This window comes from Leptidea sinapis, chromosome 19 (genome assembly GCF_905404315.1).
Source record: "Leptidea sinapis chromosome 19, ilLepSina1.1, whole genome shotgun sequence".
Lineage (NCBI taxonomy): Eukaryota > Metazoa > Arthropoda > Insecta > Lepidoptera > Pieridae > Leptidea > Leptidea sinapis.
This window is the reverse complement of record NC_066283.1, coordinates 13,662,653-13,687,894: the sequence shown is the minus strand read 5'-3', so window position 1 is coordinate 13,687,894 and position 25,242 is coordinate 13,662,653. Positions and strand designations below refer to the sequence as shown.

General features: G+C 34.2%; 1 protein-coding gene across 4 annotated transcripts in view; it reads left to right on the top strand.

Annotated features, from left to right (window-relative positions):
- Positions 1 to 1,257: 1,257 nt before the first annotated feature.
- The window catches only part of LOC126969822 (protein yellow-like), a 46,007-nt gene continuing 22,022 nt past the window's right edge, over positions 1,258 to 25,242 (top strand). Inside the window, exons 1-2 of one of the 4 annotated variants that reach the window (XM_050815382.1) lie at positions 1,258 to 1,514; positions 20,153 to 20,324. In XM_050815382.1, the coding sequence (XP_050671339.1) occupies positions 1,289 to 1,514; positions 20,153 to 20,324 (398 nt within the window). In that variant the 5' untranslated portion in view covers positions 1,258 to 1,288. Of the gene's footprint in view, positions 1,515 to 6,966; positions 7,224 to 19,124; positions 19,224 to 20,152; positions 20,325 to 22,262; positions 22,403 to 25,242 lie in introns of those variants that run through there. The other 3 variants (XM_050815381.1, XM_050815383.1, XM_050815385.1) reach the window with 3 other exon arrangements.

Genomic DNA, 25,242 nt, shown 5'->3' with positions numbered 1-25,242 from the left:
TTTAAAGTTTAATAAATATTAGAGTATTCCACACATGTGGGTTGGGCTGCTAAGTCATGATGTCACTTAAAGAGTGACAGTAGGGCTGCCATTTATTGTCAGTCCGTTAATATGAATCACGTGACCAGTTTTGTGTTCTTAACTCAATTTCGACATGATTGTGGTTTGGAACGTTTTTCTGAAATTACGTCCAATTATGTAATTACATCTATGATTCAATTGAACTGAAAATATATTCCTAGAGTAATTAAAACTGTGTAAAGATTAATATTGAAATAGGCTTCCTCGAATACACTTGAGAACAAAAGGTGGCCTTATCTTTATATTGCATTCTCTTCCAATCGATCTTAGGTCCCTACTCGGTCAAGGCTATGCTTCTAGATAAAAAAACAATGTGATGAAATAAGATCAAAGAAAACTATATAAGATTAATAAACAAATTAATTGATTTACTATTGAATAATCGCATTAAAGGATAATATTCAAAAAGTTTAAATCATCAATAGTGTGATTTAAAAAAATTGAGGAAATAAGTAGTATGATGAATAAAAATTATTGTATTATATTGTAAAAACGCCTGCGATGTTGTTTCAGATATTTTTAAAATCACTTCTTTCAGCAAGTATATTGCGAAGCAACAGTCAAAATGTTAATTTTTTAAATTTTTTCTCTCAATGATTCTTTAGGACCTAGGTTATAAATAATAGCCCTCTTCAGCGCGAATAGCCCTCTTCTGCAGCACAAAGATGGTATCGGCTGCACTGCCCCATAACAATATACCATAGGACATAATACTATAAAAATAACTAAAGTATACCAGTCGCGCCGTATCTATGTCAGTTTGTCTAATTTTCTTAACCGCATATGCTGCAGAATGTATGTACATATAAATATAATAACTTTATGTTTATTCCTGGTGTTAACATTAACATTATGATTAACACAGTTTCTAGCAAATTCGCTAATGCGCCTTTGAACATACATAACATTATCAAGAATACATTGGGATGCAAAAGTTTATCTCATAAAAATTTTCTCCTTTTATTCTTTACAACCTAAGTCATAAATAGCGCGAATAGCCCTCTTCTGCAGCACAAAGATGGTATTTATATTGGCATTCAATGCTTATATCGAAGAAACGGGGCATAATTTTGAAACAACTATAACCAGCCCGGAGTTGTCCGCGCCGACTGCAGTTTAGAACGGTAATAGCTCTCAATGCACGAGGTACTTTATGTGTTAGATAAGTGTTGGATAGACTAAATGAATTTTGTTGTAAACATGAACTATGGCTCTGTCGCATCAGTGGTATATTCATTGGTCCTCACCACCTCTTCTCTTTGATGATATAAGTTCACAATACAAAAGTGTGAACCCATTTTTAAATTCACGTGAAAGAGATTTCAACCGTTTTCATTATGTCGGAAGAAAGTATGCACAAAGTGAAAGAAATTCATATTTGGTTAAACATGAGAGTGTATATGACAGTTTTCGTAAAAAACGGCCAGTTATTGGTAAGTTTGTATTTAATTATTAGCTTTATGAAAGAAATACATACGCATTTTATTTTATTGCGACCTTTCGCATAATTTAAGGCATGCATTGACGAATTTAATTTAAAGTGTTTCTTATGCTTTTTGAGCATCATTTTCACCAACTTATAAACTTTGTATTGGAGTAAAACTTTGCAAACTTATCAAAGACAATTAAATATTTTTTTTAGTCTGATTGATAATCCTGACCAGGATCTTAACGATTAGTAAATTTTTTATTACCAATACCAGGAACTGTCTTTGTGTCAAACAACAAAGCGCGTTATACCATAAAATATCATCGTTTCAAGACTAAAAAAGCAGAAATAGTAAATATATAAAAATGGATTGCTGTTCGTTAGTCTCGCTAAAACTCGAGAACAGCTGGACCGATTTGGCTAACTTTGGTCTTTTATTAATTGTGGAGAGTATAAATATAATAATAAAGTTCAGAGAAGGTTTAAAAGGTGAATATGAAAACGCTCGAAATTAAATAAAAACAACGATTTTGATTTTCCTTTGATGTGCCCCGTCGTTCAGAAATCAAATTGAAAGAATAGTTAAAAATTAATAACTAATGAGAATCTTTGTTTCTCAGGAGGTAAAAAACGAACTTTATTCTAGCTACCTATACTTAGTGAATTAACTACAGCTGTTAACTATGAGGGCAATACAACGCCTGCTGGGTCAGCTAGTAGTAAATATTTTTTTTATTTTATTTGAAAAGAAACTTACAGCTTTATTTAGAGAAATTAGTAAATAAATACAGAAGAAGAATATCAGCTAATTACAAGTTTCCACATAGAAATAATAGTAAATGATAGTTAAAATAATAAATAAAACACTATAACAAACTAAAAAGTAGAAAATAATTTTAATTGAAGAAAAAAGTAGTATTATGAACAAAAAATATTTAATAATATTGTAAAAAGATGGATATTCGTGTCTATTGTTATAAATATTTTATTGGCAGCTGCTATCTTGCTGAAAGAAGTGATTTTAAAAATATCTGAAACAACATCGCAGGCGTTTTTACAATATAATACAATAATTTTTATTCATCATACTACTTATTTTTTTACTAATAAGGTGACGAGCGCAGTTGTACTGCCGCTCAGAATTTTTGGGTTTTTCAATCATCCTGAGCGGCACTGCATTGTTATGGGCAGGGCGTATCAATTACCATCAGCTTGACGTCGTTCTCGTCTCGTCCCTTATTTTCATTAAAAAAAGCTTGAAATGCTCAGTAAGGCAAGTCACTTCTTAACTTGCAACCATCACCTTCAACTCCTGTGCCTCTTGTTGCAAGAAAATATGAGCTTCGGTGATCACTTAGCATGAGGTGACTGGAACCATACAATCATTTGTAATCCTAATCCCAAAAAAGTACAACCATTTTGAAATAACTATACCTTTGAGAATAAGCCTGTTTGGAACCCGCGACATTGTCTGCGTAACTTTATAGAAATTGGTTCGTTCATTGGCCATGAATGCCGAACAAACAAACAAACTAACTTTCTTATTTGTGGTCACAATAGCGAGCCCGTAACATTAACCAGCCCAGTTCTCAGCTACTGGTTGTGGATTCAAAACTCTGCGAGAGCATTTTGCAGCTGTTGAAAGAAAGAAAGAAAGAAAAAATGTTTATTGACGTAATTTTACGTTCTGATTCTTAAAGTTACACTATTCTAATTATGATCTAATGACGCCAATGGGCCCCCTACTCAGCATAGTTGTGGTTTCGAAAGAATCCACAACGTTGGTCTTCCGTGGAAACCTACTGTTAGGAATGCCTCTAAAATGAATTTAAAAAAAAGCCTTGTCTTAGGATCTTAAAGAAATTCATATGGATCGACTTTACAATTAATATTTATTGCTTCATTACTGATATTTCGCAGTTAAAGTTATCATGGCGTAAACTTAAAAATAAAAAGGCACACAACGGCGCCTATTTCTGCTGTGAAGCAGTAATGGGTAAGTATTACTGTGTTTTGGACTGAAGGGCGCCGTAGGTAGTAAAATTACTGGGCAAATGAGACTTAATATCTTATGTCTCAAGGTGACGAGCGCAGTTGTAGTGCCATTCAGAATTTTTGGGGTTTTTCAAGAATTCTGAGCGGCACTGCATTGTAATTGGCAGGGCGTATCTATTACCATCAGCTGAACTTCCTGCTAGTCTTGTCCCTTATTTTCATAAAAAAAAGGTAGTCAACAAAAAAAGATGGGCCGAAGATGTCAGACAGGTGGTTGGCATAAAATGGAGTAGAGTAGCAAGAGATAGACCAAAATGGAGTAGGTTGAAGAAGGCTTAATGGCAAACGGATTTACACAAAGTAAAGAAGCACCAAATACACGAAAAATTTTATGTGTAAAATACATAGTTATGTGCAGAGTTCTCAAAGGTGATATAAATGCGCTGAATTTGCATGTTGAGCTATGTAGAATCTTTGTACCGGACAATTACTGTTCGATTGTTCTCGAGTCCGACGATGTGTCGGACTCGAGAACTGTGGCTCGCACCAACTCACCTATACCGAGGTCTCTCTGCTCTCAACGCTCTTCTCGAAGCCAACCCTGCTTGTGATTTATTTGAGGATGGATGGCAGACGATTTTAACAGAGTGCTTGCGTTTTTGTGAGAGGAATGGATGAACGGTATTTGGATGTTAATTAATTGTTAGTTATTTACAGTAAACTTTGTACTTATTAACTATTATTTGTGTAATATGTTTAGTTTATAATTAATTCTTACTTTAATATTGTAATTGGCTTGCGCCGTTTTATTAAAGAATAAATAAATAAAATAAAATAAATAAACAACAGTGCAGTAGTATTACAAAACATAATTGTGTATCTGTACTAAGAATAAAAGCCTTTATTATAATTAAAGTTGGCACTTAAGGTATAAATACCAATTAACAGTTAATAGTTTCAACCTGTCATTACGACGCTAAGGAGGCTATGAATTATTAATAGTATTTAGGAATACAAAGTTACTGATATAATATTATGTACTAGTGCTCGTTTAAATTTTGCTCGCTTAAATGTCACTGCTTGTGGCGGCGACATGGGACGGGTCGTCCCCTTCCCTAAAATATGTTTGAGGGAGGCGATGGCTGGCTCATGCGTCATGCTCGTGAACGGGCGCTGCTTGTGGTGGCGGGATGATCCTGTTGCCGGGGACTCGGTTTCAGATTCTTAAAAGTTATTGTGTATATATATATATATGTATGTATATATACATGTTTATTTATTTATAATCGCTTATAAAATGCTCACAGAATACCTTTATTGATTTATGGTGTTTGTGGATGACGCAGTTACTGTACTCAATAACTTTTGTATTAATTTACAATTATTTTTTTGACTTACTTGTGTAAGACATTGACTATTTGACGATTGAGTGTGTTTGCTGCATCATTTTACATTTCACATATTATATTGTAATTGAAATGATCTGTAAATCTTGATATAAAAGAGTGGCAATGAGTTTCTTGCTACTTCTTCTCATTAGCTCAACCCTTTACGAAGTAGCGGTAGATTCTATAAGAAAATTTTTTTTTTTTTGACATTCATAAGTGTCATTCACGTGACCTACTTGAATAAACTGATTGTGATTTGATTTGATTTAGTGTCTCTTGCCCGTGTAACCATTCCTAGTTGCGTAATAATAGGCATATATCTTCTCAAAATTGATTCGTTTGGAATTATTTTTGGTGTTAGGTTGAACTAAAAGAATTACTATACTACCACCGCTTCAAATCAAAATCACTTTATTCATGTAGGTCACGCAGATGACACTTATGAATGTAAAAAAATATGTTTTCTTATTGAATCTACCGCTACTTCGTTGAGCTAATGAGAAGAAGTAGTAAGAAACTTATTGCCACTCTTTTATATAATGATTTATATCTTCGAAAACAAATGGCGCTCTAAGAGAAAAGAAACGGCGAAAGAAACTCTACAATTGAAACAAACCAATTTGTTCAAAATGACCATTGTTGGTAAGTTCTAATAAACTAACCTCATTTTAAAACTTATTTATTTATTTGTTATATAAAGACAAACTGTCTTAACTGTCATAAATCGCATAATATTACATAGTATCTGGTCCCTACACTAGGCATAATCTCCATCAGGTATTATTAAGAAAGTCATTTCTATTATAATTATCTTTACCACACGAACGAAAACATTTTTTTAACAATTCTTAAGAATTTCGTAACACATTTATTTTGTACATTTTCTGGGATCTTGTTGTAAAAGTGACCGAGTGACTTAAGTGAGTAGTAGGTATAAATTCTAATTCTAATTCTAATATTTATATTCAAAATAGGATTCAAAATGATTTATTGAACGTCACAAACTACCACCCATTCAAAAGAGACTGCCTGAGATGTACGAGCAAAAGAAACTAGGCGGGCTTTTTTTTTATAAAATATGGATTACAATGTGATATCGTACATTAAACATTTATAATTAAAGAGCCTGGGTGGAGGGTGTTCGCCTTATTCCCATTCCGTGGTGTCATTATGAAAATCGTTTATGCTATAGTAACCTTTCCCACACAATTGTTTTTTAACAATTCTATTAAATTTTGTAACACATTTGCTTTGTACATTTTCTGGAATCATATTGTAGAAGCATATACATCGCCCAATAAAAGACTTACTTAATCGACTTAACCCAGTAGTGGGCATAACAAGCTTATGTTTATTCTCCGTGTTAACATTATGTATATTATATCACAATTTCGAGAAAATTCCTCAATGTGCTTGTGATTATAGAACATTATCAAAAATATATTGCGAAGCAACAGTCAAAATGTTAATTTTTTAAATTTTTTCTCTCAATGATTCTTTAGGACCTAGGTTATAAATAATAGCCCTCTTCAGCGCGAATAGCCCTCTTCTGCAGCACAAAGATGGTATCGGCTGCACTGCCCCATAACAATATACCATAGGACATAATACTATAAAAATAACTAAAGTATACCAGTCGCGCCGTATCTGTGTCAGTTTGTCTAATTTTCTTAACCGCATATGCTGCAGAATGTATGTACATATAAATATAATAACTTTATGTTTATTCCTGGTGTTAACATTAACATTATGATTAACACAGTTTCTAGCAAATTCGCTAATGCGCCTTTGAACATACATAACATTATCAAGAATACATTGGGATGCAAAAGTTTATCTCATAAAAATTTTCTCCTTTTATTCTTTACAACCTAAGTCATAAATAGCGCGAATAGCCCTCTTCTGCAGCACAAAGATGGTATTTATATTGGCATTCAATGCTTATATCGAAGAAACGGGGCATAATTTTGAAACAACTATAACCAGCCCGGAGTTGTCCGCGCCGACTGCTGTTTAGAACGGTAATAGCTCTCAATGCACGAGGTACTTTATGTGTTAGATAAGTGTTGGATAGACTAAATGAATTTTGTTGTAAACATGAACTATGGCTCTGTCGCATCAGTGGTATATTCATTGGTCCTCACCACCTCTTCTCTTTGATGATATAAGTTCACAATACAAAAGTGTGAACCCATTTTTAAATTCACGTGAAAGAGATTTCAACCGTTTTCATTATGTCGGAAGAAAGTATGCACAAAGTGAAAGAAATTCATATTTGGTTAAACATGAGAGTGTATATGACAGTTTTCGTAAAAAACGGCCAGTTATTGGTAAGTTTGTATTTAATTATTAGCTTTATGAAAGAAATACATACGCATTTTATTTTATTGCGACCTTTCGCATAATTTAAGGCATGCATTGACGAATTTAATTTAAAGTGTTTCTTATGCTTTTTGAGCATCATTTTCACCAACTTATAAACTTTGTATTGGAGTAAAACTTTGCAAACTTATCAAAGACAATTAAATATTTTTTTTAGTCTGATTGATAATCCTGACCAGGATCTTAACGATTAGTAAATTTTTTATTACCAATACCAGGAACTGTCTTTGTGTCAAACAACAAAGCGCGTTATACAATAAAATATCATCGTTTCAAGACTAAAAAAGCAGAAATAGTAAATATATAAAAATGGATTGCTGTTCGTTAGTCTCGCTAAAACTCGAGAACAGCTGGACCGATTTGGCTAACTTTGGTCTTTTATTAATTGTGGAGAGTATAAATATAATAATAAAGTTCAGAGAAGGTTTAAAAGGTGAATATGAAAACGCTCGAAATTAAATAAAAACAACGATTTTGATTTTCCTTTGATGTGCCCCGTCGTTCAGAAATCAAATTGAAAGAATAGTTAAAAATTAATAACTAATGAGAATCTTTGTTTCTCAGGAGGTAAAAAACGAACTTTATTCTAGCTACCTATACTTAGTGAATTAACTACAGCTGTTAACTATGAGGGCAATACAACGCCTGCTGGGTCAGCTAGTAGTAAATATTTTTTTTATTTTATTTGAAAAGAAACTTACAGCTTTATTTAGAGAAATTAGTAAATAAATACAGAAGAAGAATATCAGCTAATTACAAGTTTCCACATAGAAATAATAGTAAATGATAGTTAAAATAATAAATAAAACACTATAACAAACTAAAAAGTAGAAAATAATTTTAATTGAAGAAAAAAGTAGTATTATGAACAAAAAATATTTAATAATATTGTAAAAAGATGGATATTCGTGTCTATTGTTATAAATATTTTATTGGCAGCTGCTATCTTGCTGAAAGAAGTGATTTTAAAAATATCTGAAACAACATCGCAGGCGTTTTTACAATATAATACAATAATTTTTATTCATCATACTACTTATTTCCTCAATTTTTTTAAATCACACTATTGATGATTTAAACTTTTTGAATATTATCCTTTAATGCGATTATTCAATAGTAAATCAATTAATTTGTTTATTAATCTTATATAGTTTTCTTTGATCTTATTTCATCACATTGTTTTTTATCTAGAAGCATAGCCTTGACCGAGTAGGGACCTAAGATCGATTGGAAGAGAATGCAATATAAAGATAAGGCCACCTTTTGTTCTCAAGTGTATTCGAGGAAGCCTATTTCAATATTAATCTTTACACAGTTTTAATTACTCTAGGAATATATTTTCAGTTCAATTGAATCATAGATGTAATTACATAATTGGACGTAATTTCAGAAAAACGTTCCAAACCACAATCATGTCGAAATTGAGTTAAGAACACAAAACTGGTCACGTGATTCATATTAACGGACTGACAATAAATGGCAGCCCTACTGTCACTCTTTAAGTGACATCATGACTTAGCAGCCCAACCCACATGTGTGGAATACTCTAATATTTATTAAACTTTAAACAGGAATTCTTCATAATGTGTCGAGGATCGGTGGTCATCCCCCCCCCCCCCCCCCCCCCGTCCCCAACAAAGATTATGAAAGCGGTCCTTAAAGAGATAGTACCCCAAGAGGGTACCGGCTCTACCAGAGTCAGAGAATCCCTCACCGAGAACTCTAGTTCCGGCTGCCCTTCGTATTCTGGGGAGGGCACAGAACCGCGCCTGACCAAGGACAACGGTGTTTCCGGGACGATACGACATGGGTACCTTCAAAAAGAGCGCGTACACCTTCCTTAAAGGCCGGCAACGCTCCTGTGATTCCTCTGGTGTTGCAAGAGATTGTGGGCGGCGGTGATCATTTAACAACAGGTGAACCGTACGCTCATTTGTCCTCCTATTCCAAAAAAAAAATGTGATGTTTGTGGCTTTGAACGTTTTTCAGGAACTACGTCCAATTATAACACTTATTAACGTAATTTCGTATTAACGAGATGCAAACTGAAAGTTCTTAGCAAGTTTCCACCTCCGAATTCCATCTTCACACGACACGCCACAAATTAGGATATCATCCCCACCATCTGGATGTGTGTCGATCCTCCACAGTGCGATTTTCAAGGAACTTTCTTCCACGTACTACAAAGCTGTGGATTGAGCTTCTTTGTGCGGTGTTTCCGGGACGATACGACATGAACACAAAAAAAGCACGCATAATCCTTAAAGGTCGGCAGCGCTCTTGTGATTCCTCTGGTGTTGCAAGAGAATCTGGGCGGCGATGATCAATTAACACCACGTGAACCGTACGCCGTTTGTCTTCCTTCTTCATAAAAAAAAGTTATAAGTTTTATTATATGTTTTCAACGTAGTGTCTATTCGCGTTAATACATCTCTGCATCTGACGAAACCACTAAGAAGAGCACTTTGCCGGTTAGTCCTTAGGGGTATCTTTTGTAACGCAGCCACGGCTGTCTCGGCTCCCATATTTTTTTTTCTTGAAGTTTTTCTTTTATTTTCGTTAATTAATAAACATAGCGAGGTCAGGCCTATACGGCGTGTGACCCAGTATTTCCACAGACTTTTGTATGTTTGCATGTAATAGTTCTATTATGCATATAGAGAAACTATACCAGTAATATTATATTTCCATGCTTAATTGTCAGGGTATATTTTAAGTAGACCAAAACATAGAAAAAATTGAGCGTAGAAGTCATTATTGAGTATGCGCTGCTAAATTAATTAACAGGTTTAATAGGTGCAACAATTAAAATGATTATAGTTTCATTCATAATTACCACATGAGTACAGAAACGGTACAGAGACAAAGCTTAAATTAAACAAAGCATGTTTTTATTTGCTATTTTTTTGGGTTTGATCATCGATATTAAATAATCCTGGTATAAAATTTCGTACACAAGTAACAGTTAAAGGTAATATAAATTATATCTTACTATGTAGCTTAGGTATTTGAATGATATATATTTTTTAATATTTATTTCCAACTAGAAAGCAAGATATAAGAATGATGTATTGATTATATAACATTTCTAACGGGTTACCAAAGGTGTCTATTCTTGGACCATTCCTCTTCCTAATTAATTAACATAAATGATCGACCTTACCTTGTAGAAAAATAACACAAGTTTTATTTGCGGATGACACTTCACTCATATTCAAATAGTAAAGAAGCCAAGTTTTATATGACTAAGTTATCATTGCTCCATCTGACATCGTGTACTAGCTTAGCGCCAATAGCCTATTGTTAAATAGTCATGAAACTAAATACATTAAATTAACCGCGCCAAATGTCAAAAAAGATGCGAATGTTTTATTTAACGGAGAGGTAGTAAAACCAGTCGAATATTCTATATTTCTTATTATAGTGAAGGATTGGAGAATAGGCTTAATACTGTAGCGGTTAAGAACATTAGAGAGTTAATTGACATATGTCAGTTTAGTAAAGTGTCCAAATAGTCGGTCCGTATATACATACGGCGCGACTATTTAGTTATTTTCATAGTATTATGTCCTATGGTATATTACAATGGGGCAGTGCAGCCGATATTAATAACATATCTGTGCTGCAGAAGAGGGCTTTTGGGCTATTTTTATCCTAGGTCCTAAAGAAGCATTAAGAGAAAAATGTAAAGAAATTAACATTATGACTGTGCATCTCCATATATTCTTGATAATGATACAGAAGCTTATTCATAAGCAGATTAAGGAATTTGCTAGAAACTGTGATAATCATAATGTTAATACGAGGAACAAACATAAGCTTGTAATGCGTTCTACTCGCATACGCAACAAGCGGCCAGTGGACCCTCAAACATGCCCCGGATCATTGGGGTAATGCAACTTTTGTGTGGTTGTATAAAGCTTTGTCTTTGTACCTGTTTTATTTACTCATGTGCAATTACTTCACAAGCAACAAAATAATTAAGCGACTATAACCTTACAGATTCAAAGAGGTTTAATGGAAATAATATCGTTCAATTAATGTAGTGAGGACGTTGGATGATAGGTGTTGGCCTTGTCCCAAGACTGGTTGGAATTCATACTCAGTATTTTTGTAGTGAAAACTTTTTAAAAATGGTCCTGAATTGATAATCCAAAATACGAAAAAGCAACCTAATGGAATTTCACTGTACGTATGTTTTCTTTTAATTATTGATCTTGTAACAAATTACCTTTACAATTTCACAATCATGTACAAACAGTAAACTCATTTTAAATTTAAAGTGCAATATCAAAAAAAAAAGGAAACAAACCTCCATATTAATAATAATTCTGTAAGAAATACAACAAAATCATAAATATTGAGGTGCTATGACATAAGAACAACATTATAAACTAAATAATTTACGAATACCCTCAATTTTAACAATAAAAGTACAAATACTGTTTTGATATAATATTGACACACTTTTTACACAAATTATCTTGCCTCAAGTTAAGCATATATAGCCTGTGTTATGGGTTACAATACAATGATATATTTAATACAATATACTTACTTAAACATACATAAATTCATATAACATACATATAAACATACATAAATACATTTAAACATCCATGACTCGGAAACTAACATCCATATTCATCATATAAATGCTTGCACCTACCGGGATTCGAACCCGGGACCTCTAGCTTAGTAGGTAGGATCGCTAACCACTCGGCTATACAGGTCGTCTAATATATCCGTCTCTTGTTATCATTTGCCGTTATGTATCTTTGCATCCAAGTTGATAGTGGCGTGGGGAAAGCCGCGCGCACTAACTAGTGAAATGTTAAACATGTTAAATGTTATTACATGTTAAAGCTATCTCTAGAAAGAATTACGTGATCGAGATCGTAATAAGTGTCGGTGAAAGTTTGTTCTGATCACAACGATAGATGAAGCCTAGACTCCGCGTACACGGAAAACATCAAAGCTAGAAGCAATTATAAAAATCGTTTGACCACAGCATTACATTTCAATTGATTTGGTTCATTATATTATAAAATATTTCATTCAGCCTGGTAGTTTGTGTGGCGCAATCTAGCGATATTTGCTATTCGTTTAAGAAATTAATGCAATTGTAACATGTTTTTCTTTGCTTTTATTTATTAAAAAGAAAAACAATACTTAACGAGATTTTTGGTACACATGTACCAAAAATACTGGCAGCATATGGGTTTCCAGTACCCCTGTTTCCAGTTTCCCCGGGGCGTAAAAAGAATAGGGTAGTCCCAGGCCCAAGAGTCGTAAGAGGCGACTAAGGGCTTTTTAAGGAAGTGGGAGAGTCACGCTGCCGTCTTATGACGTCAGCACAATCGGGCCAGACTCATCCGGGCATTAGTTACCAAACTCGCACAGAATACCGGCGTGAAATAGCGGCCTAGGGCCGCTATGTTTCGCATAGGTTAGTGTCGAGGACCGGAGGACCGAGACACTCGAGATTTGTGTGACACTTTGTGTTGGTTCACGCACACCAACACAAAGTGTCATTGCTGAAAATAGAGGTTAGTTCTAAAAATCTATTTTTGTCGACGTTTTAACAGCTGTCATTGTATTAAAGTAACCCTAGCTGTCATTTACCTATGTATCAAACCCCACACCGCTATGACAGCTGTCACTCTTACATTTACCTGTTTCAAGAGAACACAGCTGTCGTAGCTCTGTTTATTTAATATTAATACTATAAGCGTGAGTTACATATAAAACCACAAAATAATAGAATATATTCTTTTATTTAATTTTGTTTTAATTTTTAATTTAAATGGCGCAGCCGGTAGGATAAATAGACGTAAAATGATCTAAGGTGCGAGTCTTACTTGTTCAAATTGAAAAAAATTTGTTTAGAGCAGGATTTAAAATCACTTATTGAACGTCAAAATCTACCATCCATTCAAAAATATAGACCTCAGACTGAGAATTGGGGCAAGAAACTAGGCGGGCTTCTTTTCTTAAAAAAAATAGTTACAATAAAATTTATCAATTAATTAGACGTTTTTCTGACGTGTCCGACATTTGCTATTTTTTTGGTTTCTTCGTCTATTATTAGGACAGGCAAAGGATTCAAGCCCATACAGCCGTATTCGTTATTTAATAATTAATTGTCAAAGCCATCTTTGCAAGATTTTTACAGTATTGTTCTCTCTACAAATGTAGAAAAGCAGGAGGAATAAATAATTTTAAGGACTTATTTTGTTACGCCAAAGAAGTATAACTTCTTGCGTGCATACATAACCCGTTTTTTATTTTCTAATTATTATAGGTCTTCTAATTCTAATTATAGACTCAATACATGTCACAAACTTTGGCTTGCACTATCTACATTACTTACACCCTTGCAAGTAAGGTTTAATCATATTACTTATTAACTTTGTGTTAGAATAATTCCATTAATACAGTTATTTAACTATCTATGCTGTGTACTTAACAATTGGTAATGGTTATAGGCAAATGGTTAATGGTAATTTGGACCAGACCGATCAATGGTTCCTCGCGTACTGCATCTCTACTATGCATTGGTAATAAATAATAATGGTTAAAATGATTACTCGGGCCGTATAGAATTTTGTATTACAGGAGTAATACAAAATTCTAGCTATTATTATAATTGATTTAACATTAATAAACTCTATATTTTAAGCACTTAGATCAATTAAAATTATAATTATTATTTTTAAATATAATTATTTAAAGACTAGAATTAACATATATTTTAAAGTAAATTTAATTTAATCTAATGTGTCATTATTTCATTTATGGAATAAAAACATTTACCTATAAGCCATGTAAAAAGATCCTTTTTAAATCGTTGGACGGGTAATACGCGTAAGCTTGGAGGGAGTTTATTCAATATTTTTATACACATGACATAGCTACATTTTCCGTAGGATGCATTATGATTTTGATAATTTGTGTGCATTCACCAGCCTGTCACCGTTTCTTGTATTTCTCGGATAAATATCTCTTGCTTTTTGTAGATAAATGGTCATGTTGTTTGACAAAGATACATATTTCGTATTTTGTATTTGTAAAAAAAAATGGCAGTTTTCGCAAGTAAAGATTATTATTATTATTACTATAATTTGGAAAATCGGTGGTGGCGTCCTAAAATGTTTAAAGGCAAAATTAAAAATAAAGTCATAATAGATTTGTTATTGACGGTTGATTACGAAGGTCGGTAATTACGAATTGAAAAGTGTAGTGAAAGCAAGATCATCTGAAGATACGCAAATTAGCTACAGCCTTCACTGCGTGACAAATTTCTATTTATAGATTTACACTAAAATAGCACGAATATTTCTATAGCAAACCGGTCCTGTAATCTGTAGGTGTACAATTTTTTTTATGACAGTAAGGAAAAAGGCAAGCAGGACGTTTAGGTAATGTTAATTAATACGCCTCCCATTACAGTGCAGTGCCGCTCAGAGTTCTAAGAAAAGCCAAAAAATCTGAGTGACATTACAATTGCACTCGTCACCTTGAAAGATAAGATGTTAAGGCTCATTTGCCCAGTAATTTCACAAACTCCGGCGCCCTTCAGACTGAAACACAATAATGCTTGCAAATTTAAAAAGGTGTCGATGTGGTACCCATAATCTAGCTGGCATCCTGTGCAAAGAAGCCTGCCACTGGTATTAAATGCCCTTACTCGCCTCTTACGACACCCTTGGACCTGGGACTTCAATATTCTTTCTATACCCCTGGTAAGCACGGGGCAATGAATGTATGTCGTGGATCAAAGTTTGAACTGATTTTTTATCTTGATTGTCTGTCTGTCAAGACCCTTTATATCGGGAACGCGTGGAGGTATCGATATTAAATTTAAAAAAATACACAGGTATACAGTCTCTTGAAGGTGTGTTGTCTTGTGCTGAGCTGCTTCTAAGCTAAAGTTAAAAAAAATTCGGCCGTTTATGCCGCAAAACGTATATTTGTATATATAGGTCTACTCTCAAGGGCATCTAAATTTACGCCTTTTACTGCTAGACAACCGATGAAAACAGGTCAGGATAATTACGTTAGTGTGCGTGACAAGCTACGTCTTACCTCGCGATTAGTGTTTATGCATTGCTCAAAATACAGGTTAACAATCACCCTCAATTTTTTTCAACGTTATCACAGCTGTCACAGTCTATCTATACGTTTAAATTATATAGGTTCTATAATAAATATACCGTATAGATCAAATTTTGCTCTGACTCATCTCGCTCTTACCCGTACGTGCGTTAAATATTCTAGCATTACAGCTCGGTCTTATTCAATACTCAGTGTGCCTTTAGAAACTTTCACTTAAACAATGAGTAGATATTATTCTTGTAATTACACGACCAAACTGTTGGCATCATGCTATAATAATTAGGTGCGAGTTACCTTTAAAAAGGCACAAAAGGCATTTATTTTTTTCATTTCTAATATACTAGATACTACTACCGCTTCGGAAACAAATGGCGCTCTGAGAGAGAAGAAGCGGCGTTAGAAACTCTCCCAGCATACTTTTTTTTGCGCTCGTTTCAATAAAAATATACAATACTGTACAGTCATTTCTATCGCTATAAAAGTAGAAGGATTTACGACAGAGCCATTTTTTAATAAAACATCTAAATTTATTTATAGGTAATGCCAGAACAGTGGCTGGGACTTAATTATAAAAATGTATACATTTACCCTTAAAGCTATTATGTATCTTATGAATCCTACCAGAATTAGTTACAAGCAATACCTTATTTCTAGTGTTATAATAATGAAAATCACTATTAAGAGCAAAAAGATGACGATTTTTGTGAACTTATATAACCGAAATTAATTTATCAACACTAAATACTTGTGACTGTGTGTTTAACTTTCTATTGTAAGGCAAATGTCAAAACTTGGCATTTAAATAAAAAAAAAACATGAAGCCAACGTTGCAACGAAGCGTGACTTATTATTTCCGAACAAGAACTAGTAATCAATTTTACCATAGCAATTCAAACAACCTACGTTGATTCTGAAGTAATTAATTATAGATAGTAATGAAGTGAAAATAAAAACAAAGGTTGTGAACTTTTTACTAAACTCCTCCTCCCTGTGTCGTAATCCTCAGTACTGAGGGTCGTGACCACCCTTCTGTGTCACTTTCTCTCATTCCCCATCTATTCCTGTGTCTGGCGGTGTGAATGGCATTGTGAACCGTAGAGTCGAGGGCGGAGCGGATCTGGTCGGACCATCGTGTTGGACTGCGCCCACGAGGCCTCTTCCCATCTATTTTGCCGACCTCAATGACCTCTCAAGGTTTCTATCGTCCTTACTTGCGATGTAACCGAAGTATTCTAAAACTCTGCGCAGACATTCCGAAGACAATCGCGAGGAGATCCGGAGTTCACGCAGTATGGAGAGCTTATACCGAAATGCTGTCCAGGGGATACGAAGCATCTTTCTCCAGCACCACATCTCAAAGGCGTCAATGCGTTTGCGTTCTGCAGTTTTCAGTGTCCAAGTCTCAGTGCCATATGGAAATTTCGAGAAGACCGGGTCCGTACCACTTTGGTCTTAGTTTTTACGGAAATATGCGATCTCTCCAGATTATTCCAAGTTGAGACATAGCGCTGTTAGCTATGGCAATTCTCCTGCGCACTTCCCTCCTTACTTACTTAACTATTGTAATATAAATTCAAATTCAAATATTTTTATTCAAAATAGGATGTGACATCACTTATTAAAAGTCAAAAACTACCACCCATTCCAAAACGAATGCCTCAGACCTGAGAAGAATGGGCGCAACAAACTCAGCGGGCTTCAGTAATATTGTACAATTAAACTTATTATTTAATAGCCTCAGGGCAATCGCTCCATTCCCAATCTCTGGTATCATTAAGAAAGTCATTTATATTATAGTAATCTTTACGACACAAACGTTTCTTAACAATTCTTTTGAATATCGTAATACTTTTGTTTTTAACATTTTCTAGGATCTTGTTGTAAAAGCATATAGGTACATCACCCCATAAAAGAGTTACTAAATCAACTTAGCTGATGCCCGTGACATCGTCCGCGTAGATAAAGGGTTTTAAAAATAATAGGCAAGTTTCTAATTGAAGATTATCTCATGTCCTATTCCAGTTTCGATTCCCGTTTTCGCTCCCAGCGAACGGTCCCAGCATATTATATGAATCTTATATCGAGGAAGATTGCTATTTCAAACGAAACCTACTATTGGTATAGTTATAATTCATTGACGTGAATTTCATTTTTTCACAAATCCCGCGGGAGCCAACGATTTTTCCGGGTGAAAAGCCTACGTCCTTTCCCAAGCTCTAGTCTATCGCTGTACCAAATTTCATCAAAATAGGTTCAGTAAGTAGCTCAGGCGTAAAAGCGTAACAAACAAACGTACATTCACATTTATAATATTAGTAGGTATTTAATTTATTCCGAAGCACGAATATAAATCTAATGCTTTGGGTCAAACTATGTATGTAGTTGGGTTTTCTTAATGTAGTATTCTAGGTAATCTGTCAGGATAGATATTAAAATATAGACCGAAATAAATAAGAAAGTACAAATCATACATAGACTAGACAATGATTTTATGGAACACAAATCAAAAAATTGCCTTAATAAAACCTGTATTTTCATAATAGCATTTGTGTACGATCATGTTTGCTAGTAAAATTTGTAAGGCGTTACATCTTTCCTTATTCAATTGAAAACTCAATTAGGCCTTTGAGCACTTGATTTTATTCATGAGAAACTAAACCATTGGACTGTGTTTTCTTTGGTAGTATTACGAGCAGTTCAAAGAGCTGACAAAGGGAAAGGAAGTAAATAAATAGTAGTTAAAAAGAACTAAAAAACACGTTTTTTATAGAAAACCGAACTAAAAAATTGAAAATATTTCCTACTAAACTTGCTTAAATCTATCCAACTCTAACGGATGTTGCAAGATAGAAGAGGAAAGATAATCTATTGGTAACAAGTTTACAGTAATCTAACCTTTTAATTGACAAGTCGTAAACATTCAGCCGCGCTTGGAATTAACTCCTTGGTATTTTCAATATTATACTAGCTGATGCAAACATTATCAGCATATCAGATCGTCTATATGCTAATATATTCTAAGTTTATGGTTTGTTAAGAATCTTCTATATTCTATATTATAAAGTCCTCCGCCGCGTCTGTCTGTCTGTTCGCGATAACCTCAAAAACTACTGCATTGATTTTTATGCTGTTTTCACCAATGGACAGCGTGTTTTTCGAGGAAGGTTTTAGTATATCATGTGTTAAGTTTTTGTATACATTTACGATATTTGTTGAAGGTGCCGGAGTAAAATAAGCCGTCTATGAGCTTTCTACGAAACCGCTGTCTAAACCGTTTGAGATATAACAAAATAATGTATGATGGAATTGTGTGTCGTATATAGATCTACAGATAAGTCCGCAATGGTATATGTCCATCTCTTAAGGATAACATGCTATATCCATTTTAATACTTACTTAAAATTTGTGTTGTTATGTGTACGTAGGTACCTACGATATTAATACTTATCATATTTTATTACTACATAATTATTATAAAATCATTCAGAAATACGTTTTTGTTTAGTTTTTAACCCATAAACTTTCTTAAGGCTTACACATTTCCAATGGCTTTAGACTACATTATTCCCGAATACGTTCATCATTTTTTTTTTATTGACAGAACAGCGTCTCGGGTCAGCTAGTATTGTTATAAGACATATTGTGAAATATTTATAACAAAAAGTATGAAATATTTTTAAACATTTGAATGTTGTTGATATTGTAATATCAACACAACACCACATTCATTGTGTGAGAGTGAATGCTGAAACATGTGCCACAGTGAGGAGTGACAATATTAATGTTTTGGAGCAGTGAAATGAATTCTAAAACTATGTATGTTCTAGAAGGTAGGTTTATGATTAAAATGCACCATAAAGACATCTTAGATAATAGATAGTCTCGTTAGAGTCTCTTGCTGTTAGACAACCGATACAAACAGGCCAGGAATATTAGTTTAGTGTGTGTGAATTGCTCAAAATAGAGGTCTATCTAGGCGTATAAATGATCTAAGAAAAATATCTTAATCTAAATTTGAAAGTTGTGACAATTTTGTGGGAATGTGTTGCCAATTAATTGCCAATTTTTTAAAGTAATAAAATAGATATAGTTATACTTAAGAGATAGTCAATGCCCTCCGGAACTTTTCTGTAGACCTATGTAAGATATACAATTCCATAATACATTATTTTGTTACATCATCAAAGGGTTTAGAGAGCAAGCCCCAGACGGCTTTTGATTTCCAACATCTCCAACAAATATTGTTAATGTTTACAAAAATGTCGCCAAAAACTTAACAAATTATATACAAAACCCTTCCTCGAGAATGACGTTATCCATTGGTGAAAACAGAAACAAAATTCGTGAAGTCGTTTCTGAGTTTATCGCGATCAGACAGACAGACGCGGCGGAGGACCGGTGGGAGGCTCCTTTGCACCGGATGCCGGCTAGATTATGGGTACCACAACGCCGCCTATTTCTGCCGTGAAGGAGTAATGTGTAAACATTATTGTTTCGGTCTGAAGGGTGCCGTAGCTAGTAAAATTACTGGGCAAATGAGACTTAACATCTTATGTCTCAAGATGACGAGCGCAATTGTAGTGCCGATCTTTCAAGAATCCTGATCGGCTCTACATTGTAATGGGCACGGCGTATCAATAACCGTCCTGCTCGTCTCGTCCCTTATTTTCATAAATAAAAATAAAAGGACTTTTGTTTAATAATATGTAGTGTTATATTTTAACTCCATATTAACTCAACAACTATCTGAAATTTTCAGAGAAGCCTCGGTTACCAGGCGTGACTCTGTGGCTAACTATGCTAGGGCTGGCAACGTCTCAATATCTACCTGCCGACGTGGAGACACCGCCCTTTAGCACTCTTTACAAATGGAAACAGATTGATTTCGAATTCCCATCAGAAGCAGCGAGATACCAAGCATTGGCTAACAGGTATGGAATGGTTAAATTGTATATATATATGATCCCACGATACAGTCCCGACTAGTGTGGTAATTTTTTTTAATGAAAATAAGGGACGTGACGAACAGGACGTTAGGCTGATGGTAATTGATACGCCCTGCCCGTTACAATGCAGTGCCGCTCAGGATTCTTGAAAAACCCCAAAAATTCTGAGCGGCACTACAACTGCGCTCGTCACCTTGAGATATGAGATGTTTAGTCTTATTTGCCCAGTAATTTCATTCTACACAGGATGCCAGCTACATTATGGGTACCACAACGGCGCCTATTTATGCCGTGAAGCAGTAATAGCATTACTGTGTTTCGGTCTGAATGGCGCCGTAGCTAGTGAAATCACTGGGCAAATAAGACTTGGCATCTTCTGTCTCAATGTGACGAGCGCAGTTGTAGAGCCGAATTTTTGGGTATTTCGAGAATCCTAAGCGGCACTGTGGGCAGGGCGTATCAATTACCATCAGCTGAACGTGCAGCTCATCTCGTCGATCTTAATGCAAATACCTGCGGTCTATTCTGCCGTGGTTATAATTGATATAAAACTGCAATATAAAAACTTCAAATGAAAAGATGTAAGTACAATTATTTTAAAACGAATAAAGCCCCCGCAATAAAGGAATTGATTTACTCAAAATTGATTCCTTTAGAATTAGTTTTGATGTCTTTTCTAACACTACCACCGCTTCGGAAACAAATGGCGCTCTGAAAGAGAAGAAGCGGCGCTAGAAATCAACAGTCAACGTATATCCTGAGCTTATGAAAAATTAGTTAAAAAAATGTTTGCATAGTTTAACAGTTGGAATATATTAGAGGTTAAAGTATGAAATTGCCAATTTGAACTGAAAAAATTAAATTAGTTTTTTTAAATTATACATATTTTTTAATTTAAATCATTACCATTATTATCTATACATTGCTGCCATCTAATACGAAGGTCATTTATGCCTTTGCGATAGAACTGTGGTGATCTAGATTCGACAAACTGTGTGAAAACGTTTTTTACTGCCTCCTGGGAAGAAATATTTTCATCACGTAGAAAATTGTAAAAATCACGACAAAAAATTGTAGTCCGTTGGAGCAAGCTCTGGCGAATACTACAAATGGTTTCTAAATGCAGTTTCTGTAGAGTTAAAAAGGTTTCTCGGGCTGTATGAGGTGTCGCTTTATCATGGTTCAATAATGGTGAGCGATTCATGAGTCGGACCTGTTTCACTGCTACTTTTGCTATTATTGTTTTGAGTTTGGCACAGTAGACATGACAAGAGAGAGAGCCACTGAATTTTTCGCTTACGGTTATCGTACAGAATTCACTTTTCATCACATGTCACAATACGATCCAATATTCCTTCATTTCTGTATCGATTCAACAAACAACACAAGTTTCAACACGCGTTTCTATCTGCAGATCAGTCAAATCATGAGAAAAAAGTACGTATAGGTGCGAGTGAGTAGGGCTATATGCAAGCCCTAGTGTGAGAGAGAGCGCTTATCGGCAGCTGTCTGCGTGTTTACTTTTGGCTCTAATAAGGTCACGTGACCTGCAATAGCCCACGAGGTTTCTAGTCGAAATTTCGGAGTAAAAAAAAAAGATAATTTTGTCATTTGTGCGAAAAACGGTTTGTATAAAAATGATTGTATTGATTTATTTTTTATCATAAAAAATTTGTTAATCAGTCAATTTCAATACAATTCTAAATGTTATGAATTACTTGATTATTTGTCATTACTGTAAGAATATTTTTATTTTTCAAGAAATCATAAGAGACTTTTTTTTAAATTAATTTTTCAACAAGTTTCGTTTTAATTTTTTTTAAAGAATTCATATTTTTGCCGCTACAACCATAATTTAAAAAATCTATTTTTGTCACAGTATTTTAACTCAAAATTCATACAGAACTTCAATATGAAAAGGGCGGGAAACTTAAGATCGGTCGCACGTAATTTTGATAATTTTTCATTTTATTATTAAATTTCATGTAAATATTTAGATATTTTGATCAGATAAGTTGTAGTTTGTATATATTTTGTTAATTTGTGTAAATTTCATCCTATTGGTAAGTCTTCTTTTCTTCACTTTTCTATGATATGATGGACCCCCCGGATGATCCTGGGGGGACAGCCCCTGATATAGGTCATGTAGTGACAATTTCTAATAATGACGAAGGTAGCACGATGGATACAGATGGTTCTGTGTCTCAGACATCTAGCGGCCGTAAAAGAGTGTCAGCTCGACCCAGAATATGCAGACACTGTAATAAAAGACGACGAAAACACCGTGGTGATAAGAAGGATATTAAGGAAAGTGATTGCAAATGTGTAGACATTAGTGACAAACAAATTCTTTCCAAAGTCGATTCCTGCAATAATTCTTCTATAGTAGTAGAGACCATACAAAAAAATAACACAGACACTCCACAACAGCCACAGCCCCCTGTTGCAAGGCTGTTATATAACTCATTAGATGCTGCTCCTTTTGTTGTACACATTCAGAAACAGTATTCATCTCCCGATGATAATGTTACTTTACATCCAGTTACATTTGGTCGTTTTCTCAAAAGAAATTCTATTAAAAATATTGTGAATGGAAGTTTAAAAAGGATAGGCCGGAATAGGTTATCTATTTCTTTTTCTAAGTACCAAGATGCAAATGACTTTGTTGAAAACAAAAATTTAGAAAATGAAAAATATAAGGCTTTTATTCCATCATTTTCTGTGAGTAGAATAGGAATAGTCAGAGGAGTACCAGCTAAGTGGTCTGAAGAGGAAATAAAAGATAATGTTTCTGTTCCTATTGGCTGTGGCCCAATCATAAAAATTAGGAGAATAAAACGAAAGATGATGATTGATGGACAAAACCATCTTAAATGTACTGAGTCTGTGGTATTTACTTTTGATGGACAGTTTTTGCCTAAACGAGTATATATGTGCTACACTTCTCTTACTGTAGACTTGTATATATATCCTACTATTCAATGCTACAATTGTTGTCGGTTTGGTCATGTGAAATCTCAATGCAGATCTAAACCAAGATGTTTTAGATGTGGTCAAGGACATAGTGGTGATAACTGCTCTGTTCAAGATGATTTTATATCTTGTTGTTTATGTAAAGGTTCCCATATTGCAACTGATAAAAAATGTTTAGAATATGAAAGACAAAGAGCTATAAAGGAATCAATGGCTAAAAACTGTTAGATACATCCATCTGTCTCTCAAATTTCATATGCAGATACATTACTCTCATCACCTAACATCACTCCTAATACTTTTCCAACCCAGCATCAACATTCAACACCTAAAGCTATAAACAATACTTCATATAAAAAAACTGTTTTTGTTAAACCAAAGCCTCCACCTACACTTAGCAAAGGATATGACAAATCTGCTCACCAAGAAATTTTAAGGGATTTTAATATTCCCCAACCCTCTAATGGATGTGCATTAATTAACAAAGAAAATGAAAATCCTTTGGAATCCTCAGTAATTGATTTAATTATTTCTCTTATAAAATCTCTTAGTCAATCGAATTAATTTTCACCGTCCAACACTGTCTTATTAGTTTCTGCAATTACTCAAATTTATAAACCAAATAATGGACAAAGTTCTTCAATGGAATTGTCAAAGCATCACTCCTAAAAAAGTGATCTTATTTATTTATTAAATAAATATAAACCTTATATCTGTGCTCTTCAAGAGACATGGTTGAAACCAGGATCTTTATTTAAGATTCGTGGTTATTCATGTCTCAGAGAAGATCGTGTGGATGGGCATGGCGGAGTAGCCATGCTTGTGAAACACCCTCTTTCCTTTTCTCTCTTCTCTATTCCTTCTCACAGTAATGATTTTTCTATTATTGCTGCTTTAGTTGAAAATATCTGTTATGTATCTATTTATATACCTCATCCTTCTTCTGCAATCTTAAATGAAATTAAAGATATTATTTCCATTCTTCCGAAGCCTTTTATGATCCTTGGTGATTTTAACTGTCGCCATGAATCCTGGGGTTACTTATCTTCTAATAGTTATGGTAACACATTAATAGATATATTTGATTCAGTGAATTTGTGTATATTTAATGATGGTCGTCCTACACGACGTTCTCATCCTGACGGGGGCCCAAGTGCTCCAGATTTAACAGTCACTACACCTAATCTTGCTTCTTCTTTGTCCTGGGATCCATTACGATCTACTTTTGGTAGTGATCACTTCCCACTATTATTATCATTTCCAACCTGCAATAATAACAATAAAGTATTACATAAAACTTATTCTCCTCGTTTAAAATATAAGCTTAATGATGTTGATTGGGATTTATATAAAGATCTAATAAAAAACAAAATTATTACACTTCCAAAAATTAATCCAGGTACAGAATCTCAGTGTGCAGATTCTTTAGCAAGAATCTTTATTGAGGTTGCCAATGAGATATTTCCAAGTAAAAATAGCTCTTTGGGTTTTATTCCTTCTCCTACTTGGTGGGATAACGAATGTACTGAGGCAGTAAAGAGAAGAAAATATGCTGAAATTACATACTGTCAATGTTCCACTGATGAGAATTTTGAAATTCTTACAAAGAGTATGTCAGAAACTACGAAATTTCTAAAGAAAAAGAAATTTGATGGCTGGAAAAATTTCTGCTATTCAATATCACCTGATGTCAAACCATCTCTTGTATGGCAAAATATAAGAAGGTTTAGATCTGCATACAAAGATTCATCTCAAAAATCAATCCCTTTTCATTTAGTTAATAGCTTTTTAGATAAATTGGCTCCACCTTTCGTTCCTGAAGACTTAATAATTGGTTACCCTGTAATAAATATAAATAATGATAACTGTTTTGGTTTAAACAGTATATTTTCTCTCACTGAACTAAAAGGTGTATTGTCTCATGTTAAGG